At 37.2% G+C, this 21,880-nt stretch overlaps 1 protein-coding gene across 2 annotated transcripts in view; it reads right to left on the reverse strand.

Moving 5' to 3' along the window:
* The window catches only part of LOC105476553 (disintegrin and metalloproteinase domain-containing protein 5), a 135,287-nt gene extending 130,634 nt beyond the window's left edge, over positions 1-4,653 (reverse strand). For both annotated transcript variants that reach the window (XR_984127.2, XM_011732583.2), the window contains exons 1-2: positions 4,458-4,653; positions 3,621-3,700 (exon numbers count right to left, since the gene is read on the reverse strand). Coding sequence is in view for 1 of the 2 variants with exons in the window: in XM_011732583.2 (XP_011730885.2) it covers positions 3,621-3,700; positions 4,458-4,638 (261 nt within the window). In the remaining variant the exon portion in view is untranslated. The remainder of the gene's footprint in view (positions 1-3,620; positions 3,701-4,457) is intronic.
* Between the last annotated feature and the right edge of the window lie 17,227 nt (positions 4,654-21,880).

A 21,880-nucleotide genomic window follows, 5' to 3' on the forward strand; every position in this document is an offset into this window, starting at 1 on the left:
TGAAAGAGACCCTCCCAAAAGATAGAAGTACAAGAAATGTAATATATTTCCAGCAATATAACATCAAAAGCCATTGCATTTTACTCATCTGTGTGAACAATCAAACTCCTCTGAAATAGAATGTAGGAGAGAATACAGGGAGACTAAAGACATGTCTAGAGAACAACATAGAAGACAATAGAAAATGCAACAGTCATTAAATTATGTATTTGGTTAATTTTAGACATTTATTTTAGCAAGAGAAATAGCATTTAACAGTTTTCAATTCCTCAACTTTATACTGAAGCATAACAAGGTACTTTGTATCAGGTAAATGTTCTGTGAGGAATTAGTTGAATGACATTGTGAAAAGAAGTATAAGTGGAATTTGGAGGGGACCTTTAAAATTGTGCCCTCTAAAATCCTTTGATATTAAACAAATAAGATGAAAATTAAAGGAGACTATGAAAGCACCAATAACATTTAAAATCCACATATCTTACAAAGATAAAACAAAAAAACTAAAATAAACCAAAAATGTACAAAACCAACCAATAGGAGGAAAAAACTCTCAAAAGATACATTATCTAGAGCCTCCACATCTTTTCATATACAATGTCCAACTGATATAAGCCGAACTGTAACCCCCCAAAAAATTCGTTAGATGAAGTACTAATTCCCAGCACCTCAAAATGTGACCATATTTGGAGAAAGGGTCTAAATGGCTGATGTCATTCTTAACTGTGAGAACCCTAAAGTTTTCCTATTAAATCAGAAAGAAGGCAAAGGACTTCCCCTCTCTCCAGTACTTTTTAATATCATACTGAAAGTCCTAGCTAATGCAATAAAGCAAAAAAAAAAAAAAGTAAATAAAATAGATTCAGATTGGCTAGAAATAAATGTGTGTCCTTGTTCACAGATTACATGATTGTCTATGGAGAAAATCTGAAAGACTCACCAAAAAGAAACCCCGAACAAATAAACAATTGTGGCAAGGTTGCAGCATGCAAAGTTAATATTAAAAACTCATTTTCTTTCCTTTATACCAACAATGAACAGGTAATAAATTAAGTGAAACACACAATGTCGTTTACATTTCACCCTGAAAAATGAAATGCTTAGGTATAAATATAGCAAAATATGTATTTATGAGAAAAACTACAAAACTAATGCAAAAACTCAAAAAGAACTAACTAAATGGAGGGATATTCCATGTTTATAGATAAAAAGACTCAATATTGTCAAGATATCCGTTCTTTCCAATGTCAACCACAGATCAATGTAAACCCAATGAAATTATCAGCAAGCTATTTTATATATACCAACAAACTGATTTTCAACTTTATATGTAGAGCCAGAAGACCCAAAATAGCCAATGTAATATTGAAGGTGAAGAACAAAGTTGGAGAATTGACACTTACCAACTTCAAAACTTACTATAAAGCCAGGCACAGTGGCTCACGCCTATAATCCCAGCACTTTGGGAGGCCAAGGCAGGTGGATCACCTGAGGTCAGGAGTTCAAGACTAGCCAGGCCAGCATGGGGAAACCCTGCCTCCACTAAAAACACAAAAATTAGCTGGGCATGATGGCAGATGCCTGTAGTCTCAGCTACTGAGGAAGCTGAGCCAGGAGACCAAGAGAATCACTTGAACCTGGGAAGCAGAGGTTGCAGTAAACCAAGATCGTGTCACTGCACTCCAGCCTAGGCAAAAGAACGAGACCTTGTCTCAAAAAAAAAAAAAAAAAAAAAAAAAAAAAAACCAGAAGATTTAGTATAAATGTACAGCCCTTAAAACAGGGTGGTGTTTGCAAAATCATAGACAAATAGTTCAAAGAAATAGAGATCCCAGAAATAGATCCACATAAATATGGTCAATGGATCTTTGACAAAGAAGTCGAGGCAAAACAATATTTTTAAAAGAGTCTTTTCAAAAATATGTACTAGAACAATAGTATTGCCACATTAAAAAAAAAATCTAGACACAGACTTTAAATCCCTCACAAAAATTAACTCAAAATGGACCACACATCTAAATGTAAAATGCGAAAACTGTAAAACTACTGGAAATATTCACTAGAAAAAAAGAATAAAATACATTGTGTGTAACCACTGTAGAAATTATGTTACGATCTAAATGAAACAGAGTATAACTGCAAGTAGTGTTACAAGCAAATTCTATACAACAGGGAACTGTTAGGGGAAGTCAAATCATCAGGCAGCTGTAAGTTAAGAAGGAGGTATGTAATTTAGATGCTTATAGTTTATATCAGGTGAACAACAAATAATTTTAGTATAAGTAAGCCTCATGTAATATTTCTCTTTTATCTTTATGTGCACATGCATTTCACTGGGTATTCTATATTTTTATTTACTAAATCTTATAACTGTGTGCCCTTAGGCACTTTTACTTTTGCAGGTCCTACCCCATATGATACCAAACATATTCAAATAAAATCACATCCCACAATAATTATAATTTTGTTGCTAAAATATATTACAATATACCTTTTTAAATCATTATAGTTAAAAGAAACCCACTGAATTTCCATATTATAAATGCCTTTATAAAAATTCTAGAAATTAGACAAGTGAGGAATTCAAAGATTATCAGTGACAAACAATGGAAAGGGAGAGTTGGTATTATTAATCTCAGGAAAAAGGAAACTAAACAAAGATGTAATGTCACCTCTTCTTTCCAGTCAGAAAGGGAAGCTGTCATAGGGCTCATACACCACAGCATAGCTAGTAATTCACTTGGGAGGCAGAGCAGAGGGGTGTTCAAAGCTGCATGATAAGCATGTTGGTAAATAACCCTCAGCTACTAGAAGAAGAAAAGGTAAAGAAAGGGTATATGGGGAAGGGGAAACAATATAAATAGTATATCCTTACGTGAAACAGACAGGAAAGGTTTCTGAAACCGCTAAACGGAAAAAAGATAAATTTGGAGGCCCATAATTACTAAAAACAATAGATTATCTTATACTGGTAGAAACCATGTAAGAAGTATTCTCTTGCCGAACTATTAGAGAAGGAACATTCACTACCATTCAATCTTGGATGTGAAATTGACGTGATCATTAACAGATAAACCTGCTCAGAGATCATCACCATTCAGATCCTCACTGACTTAGTGAAAGCTAAGAGAAATCTCTAGGGGATCACTAGGGCCAGAACTAGGCTACTAGAAAACTCGGTTATCAAGATAAATAATATCTTAATGCAACCTTTTTAAAAATCAATGCAAAAAAACACCATGATGAAAACAATATCAAAATTTTCAAGACAGACAGGATCTGATCCTGTAGTTACATGACTCATTTCACTTGCCTCACCCTAATCCTAGTCCTAGGGGGATCCAAGTTTTCTGCTACCTCCTTAAATTTCAAACTTGGGGGATCCTATACCTAGCATTTTGACCCCGGGGGATCTTATCCCTAAAATCCTTCATCATCAACAGAAACACACACACACACAGTCTCACACATTCATAAACATCAACATGCTCCCTCTTGTGAACCTGTTCTCAGCTGTCAACTCTGCCTCCAAGAAGTACAATCCTGCCCACATTCAGCATCTTTGGTCTTGACATTAAACACAACTTAACAACATTTCATATTAAAAATATTATTAAAATTACATTATGTTCTGGATCTGTTTTAGCATCCGATGATGAAATCTTCTCTGGAATTGTGGTCTGCAGGAAGATTTTATGAGGATCTAAAAATAAATATAAACTACGTTATTTTGATACCCGTGATCTTATGTTATTCACTTCTCTGATTCTGCATTTGTTTCTCTACATTAGCGGCTATTTTTAATATAATCTACACATCTCCCCCTTTCCACTGTCTTTCTAGTCATTCTTACCTACAAATTTCTGACCCCTTGTCAAGATCTCAAATTTTTACTCTCATTCTCCCCTGCAAATCCCTGTCTACACAGATACACACACACACACACACACATACACACACACACACACAGTTTGGCACTGGCACAGCTTGACTAAACGTTAAGTACCAAATTCGGTGTTGTAAACAGATGTGGAAATGAGAAAACACAGATGCATCCAGAAAGTGAGATATTTTGCAGGGACGAATATAGATACTGAATACAAGGATGATCTGCACTTTTCAATGGGGCAGGTGGAGGCTAACAGTTGCCAAATCAGTCAATCCTTGATAAATAGCTTTTTTTTTACGGTGATGCAATTTTTCGTAGAGTAGCAGAATTTTTGTATGTGGAAAAAACCACAAATTTCATTTTTGTTCATTTTCTGGATCAGGAAGCCATCCCAAAGAAATAAAACGATTTTCTGTCGGAAGCTGCCTCTCTGCCTTTTTAGCCACAGACCTTGAGGCAAGGGGCCAGGAGAAAGCGGGAGAGCGTGGAGCCAGGGTAAAGTCTGAGCTGGACCCGGGCGGTGGAAAGAGTGAACAAGGTCTCCCTCGCAAGCCTGGATTCCTGGACTTACTGAGGTCTGCATGCATCCCACCAAGTCCGGTGAGAAGCACCAGAAGAAGGAACATGGCTCGCTGTCTTGGAGCCCTGGCGATGAACAGCAGTTGAGACGTTGAGACCTGGAGAGGTGCAGCTCGCGCAGGGCTGAGCGCGCGTGAGGCGGCCCAGGGAGGCTGCGGAGAGGAAAAGCACATGGAAGAAGCGGGAGGTGATTGGAAGTAGGTAATGAGCTGCTGGCGGGCAGCTGAGCACTCAAGAGAAGTGTCTCAGCATTGATACGCCAGTCAGTTTATTGTTAAAGAAGAAAGGATTCCTAATTGTCAATTCTCAGGTTAGGGTGGTGCCTGGTGAGGCTTTTGCTTACATCTTTTACTTAGACCATCGCTTTTTTAATTAACTTCCAGTTACAGTGAGAAAAGAAACAAATATAAAAATATTCTGGTTACTGACAGCAATCAAGTTTCTTCCCATTACATTTATATGCCATGCAAACAGTTTAGCTAGAACTAGGCAAAATGCATGTTTGCAGAAAATGTTGCAAACGCTGTGATTGTAACATTCCAGGGTTGGAGACACCATTATAGGACAGCTATTGAATGCAAAACAGCTCATACAATCCCTGCTCAGACTTCCAACAAATCTTCTCTATTGTCCCAAACTATTACTGCTACATTCTGTATAATCCTGCAATCCCTAGCTTTTATTTCTTTATTCAGACCTTGTAAAATTCTGCCTCTTAGTAGAAGCAGAAACAGTTTGGTTTATTGGGGTCCATAGGCACTCTTTCCTTTGCAAGTCCTAGCACACATCATATTAAATACACTAGAATACAGCCACATCCCCACATTAACTGTAAATTTTCAGTAAAAATACTGAAAGCGTGTTTATAAATATGTTTTGAAATTACTTGGATGCAAATCCAAGGGACATTATCAGCAGAAGAACAATAACATACAATCTTTTAAAAAGAACCAAGAGACCAAGAAATAAAGTCACAAGACATGAAGTTCATAGTAGAATGGATACAATTGCTTAATGAAGCGGAAATTTGGAACATCAGATTGGCAAACTCTGACAGAAAAGAACAAGGAAAGAAAAAAAGTAGGAATGCAAAAATAAAATTAAGTTATATGGAAAATAGAAATAGAACTGTCTGTATCTAGAGAATAGTATTTCCCAAAAAAAGAGAAAAATCAAAATAGGAGGAAATATTAAAGGAAATAATGGAAAAAGTTTCTGTACATTTAAAAAGTAAGAGAATGACCTTAGATTGAAAGAACCCAGAGATTACAAACTGGGCACTGAAGAGGAAAACATACACACACACACACACACACACACCCCTGAAATTTAAAATGACACCAAAGAGAAAATTCTAGAATTTTCTAAAGGAAAAGAACAGGTTGCCTACCAAGGAACAAGAATCAAATCAACATTCATAGTCATACTGAATACATGAAATCAATGGGTTAATATTATTAAAGTATTAACTGAAAAGAAATCTGAAATATTATTCAAATGTGAGAGTATGAGTTTTAAAATTTTCTTCAATATATAAGTTCAAATAAAATTTGACGTAAAGATACATATCAGAAAGGCATTTCAGAGAACAAATCACATGATAAGGAAAATAGAAAATTATGATAAATGATGTCACAGTAACAGCAATCAAATATCTTTCCAGAGTTTGTTTATATGTGACAGAAAAATACTAAATCAAATAATGAGAACATATATATCTAATAACCTAGAAGCATATTTTTAGACAATATGACTATGATGGGACGAATGGAGAGGGAAAATATCAAAATGATAATGTTCTCAATTTGAAACATTCTAACATGTATTTATGTAACTAAATAGCTTTAAAATATATCAACAAAAATTGATAGGAATATAGGGGAAAGCTGGCAAAAGTATCATCAGGATTGGAGATTGAAACACATCTCTTATAATTATTGATAGATCAAGCAGGGAAAATTTAACAAAAATATATGAGAATTGGATGACTCAAATAAGCATGATCTAGTAAACATTTGTACAATTCTAGATCAACTGTAGAGAATACACATTCTTCCCAGCCACCCATGGAATATTTACAAAATGGTCACGACCTAGGTTTTATAATATTTCACCAATTTTAAAGAATAAGCATGTAATTGAGTTTATGTGTTTTCAATTATACTGATAATCACTATATATTAAGTGAACCATTTAGTCAATTTAATATTAAGGAATTATTGATATAGTTGGATCGTAATTACCATTAACTTTCCATTTGCCCTGTCCTTTTTTTTCTCTCCTTTCTTGCCTTCTTTTGGATTGATCATTATTATTTTATTTTCCTATTTTATTGACATGACAGCTATGTAGTTTTTACATTTTTCTTTTAGTGGTTACCTTAGAATTATAGCATTTACTCAAGATCATCTCCCTATCTTAATATCTACTGATTATCAACCTTAATTACATTTACAAAGTTCCCTCACAGAAATACCTAGTTTTGTGTTTGATTGAATAACCAGGAAACAGGAATTTTGGAGGAACATCTTTAGAACTCTGCCTGGAATAATGTCTTCTAGTCCTTCAGGTCCTTATCAACCAGGTTTAGATATGATTCTTCAGGCGCCATTCTTTGAGGATGAGGTGGTATGGTGTTCCAACAGGTCTTTAAGGTGGTAAAAAGGTACAGTCCCCCTGAACCTGCCACTATGTACACAAACCTTGAATTTCTGTTGCTAGGTGTTGCTAGAGTGGCAAACAAATTTCACTGAGTCTTTCCACAACCAAAGATGCCTCACCTGAATTAGGTCACGAGCAACCTGAAAACCCCTAAAGTTATACGGGGAAATGAGAGTGATGTTGAAATGACACATGAGGTTTATCTCTCCATACAAGAAATTGCTGGTATCCTGGAAACTCACCTCTTATGAAATGCTTTTCTTGGACCTTAAATCTGCTATATGATTTATGGCTGGCTCCATCACCCTCACATCCAAATGTGTAAGGATGGCAAGCACATAGAATACAGTCTGTTGGTATAGATTTAAAGAGAAAGGTGAAGGAGCCTAGTCAAGTAGGCAGAACTGAAGATAGTATTCATGAAATGTACCTGGATGCTAACGTTCCATCAGGCTGCTCCTTATAATTTCTGTTACTTGTCTGTGCCTAATAGTTTAGCTAACCTGTCTGGTATTCTAATGACTGGAGAAATTTAATCAGCATTGAACTAGTCTAATTCCTATACATTCAAGTTTCTGGCATTTCTAATAGAATTGAAAAACTAATTTCCTATATGGATGCCCACCACATTTCTAGAATATATTGACCTTGAACAATACTGTTGATCTGCAAACAAAACCTATAGACTCTCTGACATGACAAACACACTGAAAACAGTGAAGCAAAGGAGTGAATAAAATGGACATGAAGAAAAGAATATCGCCTTTTGTGGGGTCCAGCCAAGATGATTCCTATGGCAGCCTGAGAACACCTTCAAGTAGCTCATGAGTGAGAAGTTAGCTACAAATTAGTTCTTGCTCCAGGCATCCTCTGTTTCCTAAAATTATTGACCCATACTATCACTGACAGATAGATTGCAGTGGGTCACTCTTTATGTTATATCCATAAAGCAGAAAGTATGTTATCACTTCAGCTAATTCTAATTTGGTTTATGCAGAAAGCAAATTCTTCAGCAGCTAATTATCCATGATTCCACAATACCTGTTCAGAAAACACATTTTTGCACCTGTTATCTGTCTTTGGAGAAGGCGTATGTATGCCCAAGGTTGGTAGGGCTAGACAAAGTGTCTAGGCAGTTCAGCTGAATTCAGGAAAGTGAACCCGCATGCATAGGCCAATAAATTGGAGAGAGAGACTTGCAAATGTAGTGGCTGAAGAAACCACAGTTCCTCTCTTTAATTCCTCCTGGAGTTAACCTACTGCATGCAAATAGCTGTCATTCTAGCTGAAATGTATTGTAGACCAGCACTAGCTGGTTATAATGTTGGGTGTGAAATCTTTCTTCATCTGTGTCCACAGAGAACAACATGCCAGCAAATAAAGAAAACATAAATACATGGAAACATCTAATGTTCACAGATTGGAAGATTTAATATTGTTAAGGAGACAGTACTACCGAAATCTATCTACAGGTTCAATACAGTCCCTATCCAAATCCCAAAGCGGTTTTGTTGTCTTTTGGGGGGGGGTTGTTTTTTATTATTTTTGTTTTTTGCAAAAATAGGAAAATCCATCCCAAAATCCAATTGGATATTTCAAGATTTCTTCAAATAAGTTAAAATTTATATCAAATATGTTTGACTCCATTAAATGTTGTGAAGAAGCTACTTCTATAATACATTAAATATTCAGCTCCCATAAACAGATTCTTCTATCGCCATTAAATTACAGAGAGAAATAATTAGAAAACCAATAGAAACATAAAAGACTGAGACCTGAGAAGCTTACCTTAGATTTTCATCACCTAAAGATAGGATTGGACACATTCTTACACATTTCTGAAATGAGAGACACCAGCAGGAAACAGAATGGAAAGGATGCCTTCGGCTTCACAGCCTCCTCCTGAGCATCAGAAACACATAAGAAGCCCATGAGACTCTTGGCCCTTTCTTGAACTTCTGAAAAAAAAGAAAAGTTCTTGGATATTATGAAATTATCAGGCTCACCAAATATCCAGATTTCCGGAAACCATAAGCAAATACCTTCATGATATGTGTCTAAGAAGTTATTTGTGGCAGTCTTTACCAATTGCAAAGAATACAGTCCTCCTGAGAATGAATCCTAGAAATGATAACTGCTTCGCTGAAATTAAGGTAGATTGACAATTCATTATTTTCTTATCTTTCTTAAAAACTAGTGTACTTACTGTATGGCGGTTTCATTTTAAAACAAAATTGGATGCATATAAGGAAGATCATTGCATGCTGTTACAGTTATCACTTTAAAAAAGAAATGTATTCTAGATTTTCAGATATACATTTAAATTAAAGCCATAGAATATTTTTATTAAGTAGATTAAAATACACTTACTATTACTATAAATCTTCTGTGGCATATCCATTAGCTGAATAGTAATAAATGATCATTGAATAATAGATTATAAAACCACAATCTGAGAGACTGAGACAAAATTACCATACCAGGAATGTTTTCTAACGGAGTGTGAAGGTTTATTTCTATTCTATTCTGTAAGAATTCATGTAAAAAAACAAATTAAAAGTCCTCAAAAACATGAAATAGGTACATTTGAAGTATTATTGTACATATTTTATAAATACTTGTATAGTTGAGGTCCTTTGAAGAATTCTCCATTATTCAATTCCCAGAAGTCAACTGCTTTGGTTACTAAAACATCCTGAAAAAATGCAGAATTTCATAAATATCTTGGGGTTTTTTTAATTTCTTTTTTTATTATTATTATACTTTAAGTTCTAGGGTACATGTGCATAACGAGCAGGTTTTATACATAGGTATACATGTACCATGTTGGTGTGCTGCACCCATCAACTCGTCATTTACATTTGGTATTTCTCCTAATGCTATTCCTCCCCCAGGCCCCTACCCACAACAGGCCCTAGTGTGTGATGTTCCCCGCCCTGTGTCCAAGTGTTCTCATTGTTCAATTCCCACCTATGAGTGAGAACATGTGGCGTTTGGTTTTTCTGTCCTCATGATAGTTTGCTGAGAATGATGGTTTCCAGCTTCATCCATGTCCCTGCAAAGGACATGAACTCCTCCTTTTTTATGGCTGCATAGTATTCCATGGTGTATCTGTGCCACATTTTCTTAATCTAGTCTATCATTGATGGACACATAAATATCCATTTTTTACAACATTATATAACATCAATTTGTAGATGCATAACTATTATGTTAACATAGGTTTTTCTCTAGATAAATATGTAATATATTTGATTTTGTTTCTGCAAGATATGATTTCAAAAATTGACTTCCAAGTTCATAGAGCTGTAAATCTGAGTCTGAAATATAATCACATGCTTTAATAGAAAGATGTAATTATCTATAGGTGAGTTCTTATTTTTCTAATAAATAAGTTACTGTTTTGACATTCTTAAACATAAGAAACATCTTAATGGCCTCTAAATTCCCAATGAAGAACGACAACATGACTTCTATTAAGTGTGTTGGAAATGCTTTCTAAAGATGTATCACATCAGATCTGCTTTTTATCCTTTGAAGTTGTTGTTGTTGTTGTTGTTGTTTAATTTTTAATTCTTATTGAAATGGCATCATTGTCTGGGGTAAATACCCGAGGTTCATCGTCTTGCACCAAGGAAATGCAGTATGCCAACACAGAAGCAGATTTAGGAGCGGAGGTTTAATAGGCAAAAGAGAGAGAAAGGATAACAGCTCTCTCTCTTATAGAGAGAGGGGGGAAACCGGAATGGGACTTCCTACCCGCTTAGGAGTGCACAGGGTTTTATAAACAGGTTTGAGGTGGTGTGTCTGATTTACATAGGGCCCAAAGATTGGTTGGACCAGGTGTGATGTTTACATAATGCACTGGGAAGCTAGCCACTCCACCCTAGTCTTTTATTATGCAAAGGGGTTCTCTACTTGGCCAATGCTATGTTGCCTGCTTCTTACTGTGCACGTGGCTGACAAGGAAAGGGGAAGATGGAGCCACCATTTTGAACATGCCTAGTCCACAGGTAGGCCCTTTCCTATTGGCACATCTGACAGCATTCACCTGTGCAAGCTTCTGGCTTGCCTTTTTATGTCTGCAGCTCGATTTTACAGGCTGCTCTTTGTTAGAAAAGGAAATGATCTGGGGGCTGCTTTTTGTTAAAAGGAAAATCTTACTGAGGACTTCCTTACCCCTCTTTTCTCCTTCTCCTTCCTTTTTTTTTTTTTTTTTTTTTTTTTGAGACGGAGTTTCACTCTGTTTCCCAGGCTGGAGTGCAGTGGCGCCAGCTCGGCTCACTGCAAGCTCCGCCTCCCGGGTTCACACCATTCTCCTGCCTCAGCCACACGAGTAGCTGGGACTACAGGCACCCGCCACCATGCCCAGCTAATTTTTTGTATTTTTTAGTAGAGGTGGGGTTTCACCATGTTAGCCAGGATGGTCTCGATCTCCTGAACTCGTGGTCCGCCCACCTAATAATTTCTTCTTAACTCCTATATCACTGTGACCTGAATGTGTCCTTCCCAAATTCACATGTTGGAGACTCAATTTCCAATGCAATAGTCTTGGAGAGGGGGAGACCTTTTGGAGCTGTTTAGGTCATGAGAACAGCCCTCAAGAATGGGTTGATGCCATTATAAAAGGGCTTGTAATAAAGACAGTTTGCTCTTTGTATCACTCCTTTCATCCCTTCTGCTAAATGCGGACACAGCATTTCTCCCACTCAGAAGTGCAGCAACAAGGCATCATCTTGGAAGCAGAGAACAGCCCTCGCCAGACACCCGAATCTTCCAGTCTGGATCTTGCACTTGCCAGCCTTGAGAACTGTGAAAAAAAATAAATTTCTGTTCTTTATAAATTACCCAGTATCTGGTATTTTGTTATAGAAGTACTAAGGGACTAAGACAGAAATTGGTACCAGATAAGTGGGGCGTTGTATAACAAGTGCCTAAAACTGTGGGAGCAGTTTTGAAACTGGGTAACGGGTAGAGGTTAGAACAGTTTTGAAGTGAAAAATATATAAGCTAAAAAAATATAGCCTATATTATTGTAAATGTAGCATTAAAAACATTCTGGTGAGAGTTCAAAAGAGAAGAAAGGTAGGAAAAATCTTGTTCTTCATAGATAGTACTTAAATTGTCATGAACAAATTGCTGGTAGAAATAAGGACAGTAAAGACTATTCTGATGAGGTCTCAGATGGAAATGAGAAACAAGGTATTAGAAACTAGAGGAAAGGCCATCCTTGCTCTAAAGTGGCAAAGAATTTGGTTGAATTGTGTCTGTAACCTAGGGCTTTGTGGAAGGCAGAAATGGAGAATAATAAACAAGGATTTGTGCTGGAAGAAATCACAAAGCAGCAAAGTATTGAAGGTGCTCTGTGTCTTCTTCTGGTTGGTTGTAGTGAAATGCCAGAGGAGAAAAATGAGTTAAAGGTGAAATATATAATCAATAGGGAAGCAGGACATAAAGATTTGGAAAAGAAAATTCTCAGCCTGGTCATATAAAGAACGAAAAGGCTTATTTGGGAGAAAATACCAAGGGTATGGCCAAATGAAATGCTTGATAAGGAGATTAGCAAGGATAGAAGGAAACAAGATGTTATCCATTGAGACAGTGGAAAATTCCTATACAAATTCATAAATGACTCTAAAAGCATTTTGGAGATCTTTGATGCTGCTTTTCTCATCACAGGCCCAGAGTGCCAGGGTTTTGAAGGCAGAATGGTTTTAAGGGAGAAGCCTAGGACACCCATGGGACCTCAGGACTGGATACCCAGGGCCACCTCAAATCTCCACCCCCTGCATTCTGGTGCAGTGCTCCATGGCCACTTCAGCTATGGCACAAATGGGCCCAGGTGGAGCTTGAACCACTTGTCTGGAGGATGCACATAGTAAAATCTGGCAGCCTCCACATGGTGCTAATTCTGTAGGTGCACAGCGTGTGTGAGCTGTGGGAGCACCTGTATTTCAAAGGATGCCTCAGAGATCCTTGGGGCCCAGGCAGAGAACTGTCACAGAGCCAGGAGTGCTGAATAAAATCTCCACTAGGGCAATGCCTAGCAGAGACACAGAGTTAGGGCCACTGCAGAGGGTCTGTGCTAGGGCAGTGTCTAATGGAGCAATGGTTATGAGGCCACTCTAGAGAGCCCCCACTAGGCAATGTCTAGTGCAGCTGTGGGGACTGGGTCACTCTCAGGCCTCCAGCACTGTAGAGTCACCAGTGTACAGCATCGGCCTGGGAAGCTGTAGGAATGCACCTTCAGTGTGTGAGAGCTGAAACATGGACTGCACCCAGCAAAGTCAGAGAGATGGGACTTCCCAAGTCCTTGGAGGCCCAACCCCCGACACCAGTGTATCCACAAGGCAGGAAATGGAGTCAAAAAGATTATTCTCAAGCCTTAAGATTTTATTGTGTTTGTCCTATTGAGTTTTGGACTTACTTGGGACTTGCTACCACTTTCTTCTTGACTATTTCTCTCTTCTGGAATGGGAATGTCTATCCTATGCCTGTCCCACTATTGTATTTTGAAGGCAGGTAACTTGTTTAATTTAAACAGGCTCACTGCTGCAGGTAAATTTTCCTCAGGCTGAATCATACCTTGAGTCTTACTCATTTCTGATTAAGATGAGACTCTGACCCTTAGACTTTTGAGTTGATACCTTAATGAGTTAAAACTTTTGGGCTGGCACGGTGGCTCATGCCTGTAATCCCAGCACTTCGGAGGGCTGAGGCAGGCAGATCACCTGAGATCAAGAATTCAAGACCAGCCCAGACAACATGGTGAAACCCTGTCTCTACTAAAAACACAAAAATTAGCTGGATGTGGTGGTGCACGCCTCTAGTCCCAGCTACTAGGGAGGCTGAGACAGTAGAATCGCTTGAACCTGGGAGGCAGAGGTTGCAGTGAGCCAAGATCGCGCCACTGCACTCCAGACTAGGTGACAGAGTGAGACACCATCTAAAAAAAAAAAAAAAAAAACTTTTGGAGCTATTGAGGTGGAATAAATGTATTTTTCATGTGAATAAGAGCATACATTTTGAGGGCTAAGAGCAGAATGCTACAGTCTGAATGTGTCCCCCAAAATTAATGTGTCGAAAACTTAATCCCCAATGCAACAGTGTTTAAAGGTGGGGGCTTTTGAGAGGCATTTAGGTCACGAAGGTGCCCCTCTCATGAATGGATTAATACCGTAATAAAAGGGCTTGACAGAGGGAGTGTGGTCCCTTTTTGCCCCTTCTGTCCTTCCCACCATGTAAGGACACAGCATTCCTCCCCTCCAGAAGAGCAACAAGGTGCCATCTGAGAAAACAGAGCCTGGGCCCTCACCAACCAGCACCTTGATCTTGTTGGATTTCTCAGCTTCCAGAACAATGAGAAATAAATTTCTCTTGTTAATATGTACAAATTTCCCAGTTGGCGGCATTTCGTTATAGCAGCACAAGTGGATTAAAACAAATGGATTTTACTATAGAGTATTATCTTTAAAATCACATTGTCTCTTCTATGTCAAAAGCATTGTTTTCTAATTGTAAAAGTAACATTTTCATACAAACATTGTGCAATAAAGTTGAAGTAGTCCTTTTTTTTTTTTTTTTTTTTTTTTTGAGACAGAGTCTCACTCTGTTGCCCAGGCTGGAGTGCAGTGGCGTGATCTTGGCTCACTGCAACCTCTACCTCCCAGTTTAAAGTGATTCTCCTGACTAAGCCTCCCAAGTAGCTGGGATTACAGGTCCCACCACCACCACTGGCTAATTTTTGTACTTTTAGTAGAGACGGGGTTTCACCATGTTGGCCAGGCCGGTCTCAAACTCCTGGCCTCAGGTGATCCACCTGCCTCAGCCTCACAAAGTGCTAGGATTACAAGCTGAAGTAGTTATTTCTCACTGTGTAACACATTACCCTAAAACTGGTATCTAAAACATTGAGAGTTATTATCTTAATTTTTGTAAATCAGGAAGTGATGTACCACTTAACTGGATCCTCCAGTTTACAGTCTCTCACAGGCAAGAATCAAGGTGCCAGCTAGGACTGCAGTTATCTCAAAGTTTGACTGGGAAAGTATTCACTATCCACCTATTCCGGCATTGCTGGAAAGATTCTGTTTTGCAAGAGCCTTCAGTTTCTTCCTGGCTGTTAAAAGAAGGCCAACCTCAGGTTCTTCCCACATGGACTTCTCTACGGGATATCTCACAGCTCGTGGCTCCAAGAGACCCCTTCCCTCCACTGAGGGAGGAAAGAAAAGAGTGGGGAGGGCTTTGTCTTGCATCTTGGATAGCAGTTCACCCCCAGCGGGATAGGACACTGGTCAAAGTTGTGAGGCCCCCTTTCCAGTTCATGGGTCCAGATGACATTTCTAGACACACTCTGGACCCTAAGGGAACCTGCTACCTTAAGGGAAGGATGTAGTTCTGGCAGGATTCATCACCTTCTTACTGAAGAGTCATTGGACCCTGAATAATCAGCAGTGAGACCAGGCACTACATTGAAGGCCTTGGGTGAACCTCTGAGACTTGCTGGCTTCAGGTGAAACTCAGCACATTGCCAGCTGTGGTGACTATAGGATGAGATTTTGCCTGCTTGAGAAATGTGGAGGGAAAAGTAAAAAGGACTTTGTCATGCACCTTAGGTACCAGCTCAACCACAGCAGGTAAAACATCAGGTGGGCTCCTGGAGTTCCCAGTTCCCAGACTTGCATCTTGGATAGCATTTTTGGACCTGCCCCTAGGCAGTCAGGGGGCATTTCCCTGAAGGATAAATCCCAGACCAGGTAGCATTCGCCACAAGCTGACGGGAGAGCCCTTGGACCTTAAGGAAACACTGGCAGTATTCTGGCAGTACTCCCTGTGGGCCTGCGATGGGGTAGCCATGGAATGAGGCTCCTCTGCCTTTGGAAAGGAGAGAGAAGAGTTGGAAGGACTATGTCTTGTGATTTGAGTCTCAGCTCAGTCACAGTACAATAGAACACCAGGTGGACTTGTAAGGTTTTTGACTCTAGTCCCTGGTTCCAAGACAGCACCTCTGAACTTGCCTGGAGCCTAAGGAAACCCACCGCCCTGAAGGGAAGGACAAAGATCTGGCTGGCTATGCCACTTGCTGATTGCAGAGTCCCAGGGCACTGAGCAAACATAGGTGGAAGCCAGGGAGTAGTTACTGAAAACATTGGATAAGGCTCAATGCTGTGCTGGCTTCAGGTCTGACCCAGTGCAGTTGTACTGGTGATGTCCAAAGGAATGCTTGTGTCACTCCACCCCTAGCTCCAAGTGGGTCAGAACAAAAAGAGATACTCTATTTGGGAGAAATTAAAGGAAACAACAAAAGTCTCTGCCTTTTAATCCAGAGAATTCTCTCAATCTTGTGCAAAACCATCAAGGTGGTACCTCTACGAGTCTGCAAGAACTACAGCACTATTGGGCCGCTGAAGCAGATACAGCTTACATTACAATACCCAAGTTCTTGAGAATATCTGGAAAGCCTTCCCAAGAAGGAATGGTACAAACAAGCCCAGACTGAGTAGCCTACAATAAATACCTAACTCTTCAATGCCCAAACACAGATGAACATCACAAGTATCAAGACCATCCAGGAAAACATGACCTCCCCAAATGAACTAAATAAGGCACCAGGAACAAATCCTGAAGAAAGAGAGATATGTGACCTTTTATGCAGAGAACTCAAAATAATTCAAGAGAACACAGAGATGGAATTCAGAGTTCCATCAGACAAATGTATTATAACGAAGACATTCAAATGATTAAAAAGAATCAAGCAGAAATTCTGGAGCTGAAAAATGCAATTGGCCTACTGAAGAATGCATCTTTTAGTCTTTTAGTAAAAATTGATCAAGCAAACTAAAGAATCAGTGAGCTTGAAGAAAAGGTATTTGAAAATACAGTCAGAGGAGGCAAAAGAAAAAGAATTACAAAAAGAAGCAGGCCTACAGGATCTATTATAGAAAATAGCCTCATAAAAGCAAATCTGAGAGTTATTGGCCTTAAAGAGGAGGTAGAGAAAGAGATAGGGGTAGAAAGTTTATTCAAAGGGATAATAGAGAACTTCCCAAACCTAGAGAACAATGTCAATATCCAAGTATGAGAAGATTAGACAATGACAAGCAGATTTAAGTCAAAGAAAACTGCCTCAAGGCATGTTATAATCCCTTAAACTCCCAAGGGTCCAAGATAAAGAAAGGATTCTAAAAGTGGCAAGAGGAAAGTAGCACATGACATATAATGGAGCTCCAATATGCCAGATAGCAGACTTCTTAGTAGAAATCTTCCATGACAGGAGAGAGTTGCATGACATACTTAAAGTACTGAAGAAAAAAAGCTTTTACCCTAGAATAGTATATCCAATGAAAATATCCTTCAAATGTAAAAAAGAAATAAAGACTTTTCCAGGCAAACAGAATCTGACAAATTTTAATAACACCAGAACTGTCCTAATAGAAATGATAAAGGGATTAGTACTTCAATCAGAAAGAAAAGGATGTTAATGAACAATAAGAAATCGTGTGACGATACAAAACTCATTGGCAATAGTAAGTGTGCAAAAAAAAAAAAAAGAAGATATTAGAACACTGAAAGAATGGTGTGTAAACATCTTAAATAGACTAAAAAACAATCAAAAATGAGAACTACAACTTTTCAAGATATTGACAGTATGATAAGATATAACTAGAAACAACAAAAAGTTAAAAACCAGGGGAACAAAGTTAAGGTGTAGAGTCTTTGCTTGTTTGTTTTCTTGTTTATACAAACAGTGCTAAGTCATTATCAGATTAAAATAATGGGTTACAAGATAGCATTGGCAAGCCTCATGGTCACCTCAAGGCAAAAAAATATGAGTACAGAAAAAAATAAAAAGCAAAAGCCTAAATCATGTCACCAGAAAGAATCACCTTCACTAAAATGAAAACAAGAAGGAAGGAAAGAAGGAAGAGAAGACCACAAAACAGCCAGAAAACAACAAAATGGCAGGAGTAGGTCCTTACTTATCAATAATAACATTAAATGTAAATGAACCAAACTCTTCAATCAAAAGACATAGAGTAACTGAGTGGATTACCATGACTGAATGATCTATTGCCTACAAGAAATACACTTCACCTATAAAGACACACCTAGACCAAAAATAAAGGTATGGAAAAGATATTCCATGCCAATGGAAACCAAGAAAAAGCAGAAGTCACTACACTGATATTCAGCAAAATAGACTTTAAGACAAAATGTGTAAGAAAAGACCAAGAAGGTCACTATATAATGATAAAGGGGTCAATTCTTCAAGAGGATACAACAATTTTAAATATTTATGCACCCAATACTGGAGCACGCATATATATAAAGTAAATTTTATTAGAGCTAAAGAGAGAGATAGGCCCCAATACAATAGCTGGAGACTTCAACACCTCAATTTCAGCAGTAGACAGATCTTCCAAACAGAAAATCAACAACAACAAAAAAATCAGACTTAATCTGCATTATAGACCAAATGGATCTAATAGATATTTACAGAACATTCAAGCCAAGAGCTGCAGAATACACATTTTTTTCCTCAGCACATGGATTATTCTCAAGGAAAGACCATATGTTAGCCCACAAAATATTCAAAAAATTGAAATAATGTCAAGCATCTTCTCTGGTCACAGTGGAATAAAACTAGAAACTAATAACAAGAGGAATTTTGGAAACTATAAAAATACATGAAAATTAGACAATATGGTCCTCAGTCACCAGTGGGTCTATGAAGAGATAAAAAGGAAATTGAAAAATGTCTTAAAACAAACGATAATTGAAATACAACATACCAAAACCTATGAGATACAGCAAAAGCAGTACTAAGAGGGAAGTTTATAGCTACAAGTACAGACATCAAAAAGGAAGAAAATTTTCAAATAAACAATCTAGCAGTACATCTTAAAGCACTAGAAAAGGAAGAGCAAACCAAATCCAAAATTAGCAGAAGAAAAGAAAAATAAAAATCAGAGCAAAAATAAATGAAATGAAAAAAGACAATACAAAAGATCAAAGAAACAAAAAGTTGGTTTTTTGAAAAGTTAAATGAAATTGACAAACCTTTAGCTAGACAAATAAAAAAAAAGGGAGATCTAAGTACATAAAATTAGAGATTTAAAAAAAGATAATAAAACTGATAGCTCAGAAATTCTAAGGATCTTTAGTGGCCACTATGAGTAACTATATGACAATAAATTAGAAAATCTAGAAAAAATGGACAAATTCCTAGAAACATGCAACCTACTATGACTGAACCATGAAGAAATTCAAACTGAACAGACCAAACAAATAACAGGATTAATGCCATAGTAAAATGTCTCCCAGTAAAGAAAAGCCCAGGACCCAATAGCTTTACTGCTGAACTCTTCCCAAAAAAAAAAAAAAAAAAAAAAAAAAAAAAAAAGTTAATACCAATCCTACTCAAACTATTCAGAGAAATAGAAGACAAAGGAAGACTTCCAAATGCATTCTGCAAGGCCAGTATTACCCTGATACCAAAACCAGACAGAGACACACTAAAAAAAAAAAAAAAAAAAAAAAAAACCTCTGATGAATATTGATACGAAAATCCTTGACAAAATACTAGCAAATCGAATTCAACAATACATTTAAAATAGCATTTATTATAACTGAGACTTATCCCTGGGATACAAGGATGGTTCAATAAATGCAAGTCAATTAATGTGATACATCATATCAACAGAATGACAGATAAAAATCATATATTTCAATTGATGCTGAAAACGCATTTGATAAAATTCAACATTACTTCATGATAGAAAACGCTAAAACATTGAGTATAGAATGAACATACCTCAACATAATAAAAGCCATAGGCAACAGACCCACTGCTAGTGGGAAACTGAATGGGAAAAACTGAAAGCCTTTTCTCTTAAGATCTGGAACATGACAAAGATGCCACTGTCACCACTGTTATTCAACGTAGTACTGAAAGTCCTAGCTAGAGCAATCAGACATGAGAAAGAAATAGTGAACATCCAAATTGGAAAGGAAGAAATCAAATTATCCTTGCTTGCATATGATGTGAACTTATAATTGGAAAAACCTAGACTCCACACACAAAAAAACTATTAGAACTGATAAATTAAGTAAACTTGCAGTATACAAAATCAACATACAAAAATCAGTAGCACTTTTATATACCAACAGTGAACAATGTGAAAAAGAAATAGAAAGAGCAATACCATTTACAATAGCCACAAATAAAATTAAATGCCTAGGAATTAACCAAAAAAGTGAAAGATCTCTGTAATGAAAATTATAAACACTGATGAAGGAAAATGAAGAGCACACCAAAAAATTGAAAGAAATTCCATGTTCATGAACTGGGAAAATATTAACATGTCCATATTACCCAAAGCAATCTACAAATTCAATGCAATTCCTATCAATATACCTATGACATTCTTCATAGAAATTGAAAAAAATCCTAAAATTTATATGGAACCACAATGGACCCAGAATAGCCAAAGCTATTCTAAGTAAAAAGAACAAAACTGGAAGATTCACATTACCTGACTTCAGTCTATGCTACAGAGCTATAGTAACGAAAATAGCATGATACTGGAGTAAAAACAGACACATAGACACATAGACCAACGGAACAGAATAGAGAACCCAGAATCAAATCCACACATCAACAATGAACTCATTTTTGACAAAGGTGCCAAGAACATACACTGGGGAAAAGACAGTCTCCAATAAATGGTGCTGGAAAAACTGGATATTCATAGGCAAGAGAATGAAACTAGATGCCTATCCCTCACTATGTACAAAAACGAAATCAAAATGGATTAAAGACTTAAATCTAAGACCTCAAACTATGAAACTACTACAAGAAAACATTGGGGAAACTCTTCAAGACATTGGTTTGGGCAAAGATTTTTGAGTAATACCCCACAAATACAGGCAACCAAAGCAAACATGGACAAATGGGATCACATTAAGTTAAAAAGCTTCTGCATAGCAAAGAATATGATCAGTATACAGTGAAGAGACAACTTCAAGGATAGGAGAAAATATTTGCAAACTACCCCTCTGACAAGGGATAACCAGAATACATAAGAAGCTCAGCACATGACAAACATCACATGTTCTCACTTATTTGTGGAATGTAAAAATCAGAACAATTGAGCTCATGGAGACAGAGAGTAGAAGGATGGTTAACAGAGGCTAAGAAGGGAATGGAGTGTTGTAGGGAAGTTGAGGATCATTAATTTGTACAAAAAAATAGAACAAGTGAATGAGACCTACTATATGATAGCACAACAAAGTGACTATAGTCAATAATAAGTTAATTGTACATTTAAAAATGACTAAAAGAGTATAATTGGACTGTTTATAACACAAAGGATAAATACTGGAGGATATAAATACTGGAGGAGATGATACAGGCATGGATATTCCATGCCTGTATCAAAACATTTTATGTATCCCATAAATATATAAACCTACTATGTATCCAAAAAGTAAAATTTTTTTTAAACTTGAAAAAAATTGAAATGGAAACACTACATAACAAATCTATTGCGGTGGAAGAAGATCAGTTATAAAAGGAACGTTTATCCAATCAATGCCTACATCAAAAAGAAGAAAAATATGAAATAAAATTTAACGTTTCTCAAGGACATAGAAAAATCAAGAATAAACTAAGCTGGAAGTTAGGAAAAGAAAAGAAATAATAAAGATCATAGCAGAAATAATTGAATTGGAGAATAGAAAAATAATACAAAC

The sequence above is a fragment of the Macaca nemestrina genome, chromosome 8 (genome assembly GCF_043159975.1).
Source record: "Macaca nemestrina isolate mMacNem1 chromosome 8, mMacNem.hap1, whole genome shotgun sequence".
NCBI lineage: Eukaryota > Metazoa > Chordata > Mammalia > Primates > Cercopithecidae > Macaca > Macaca nemestrina.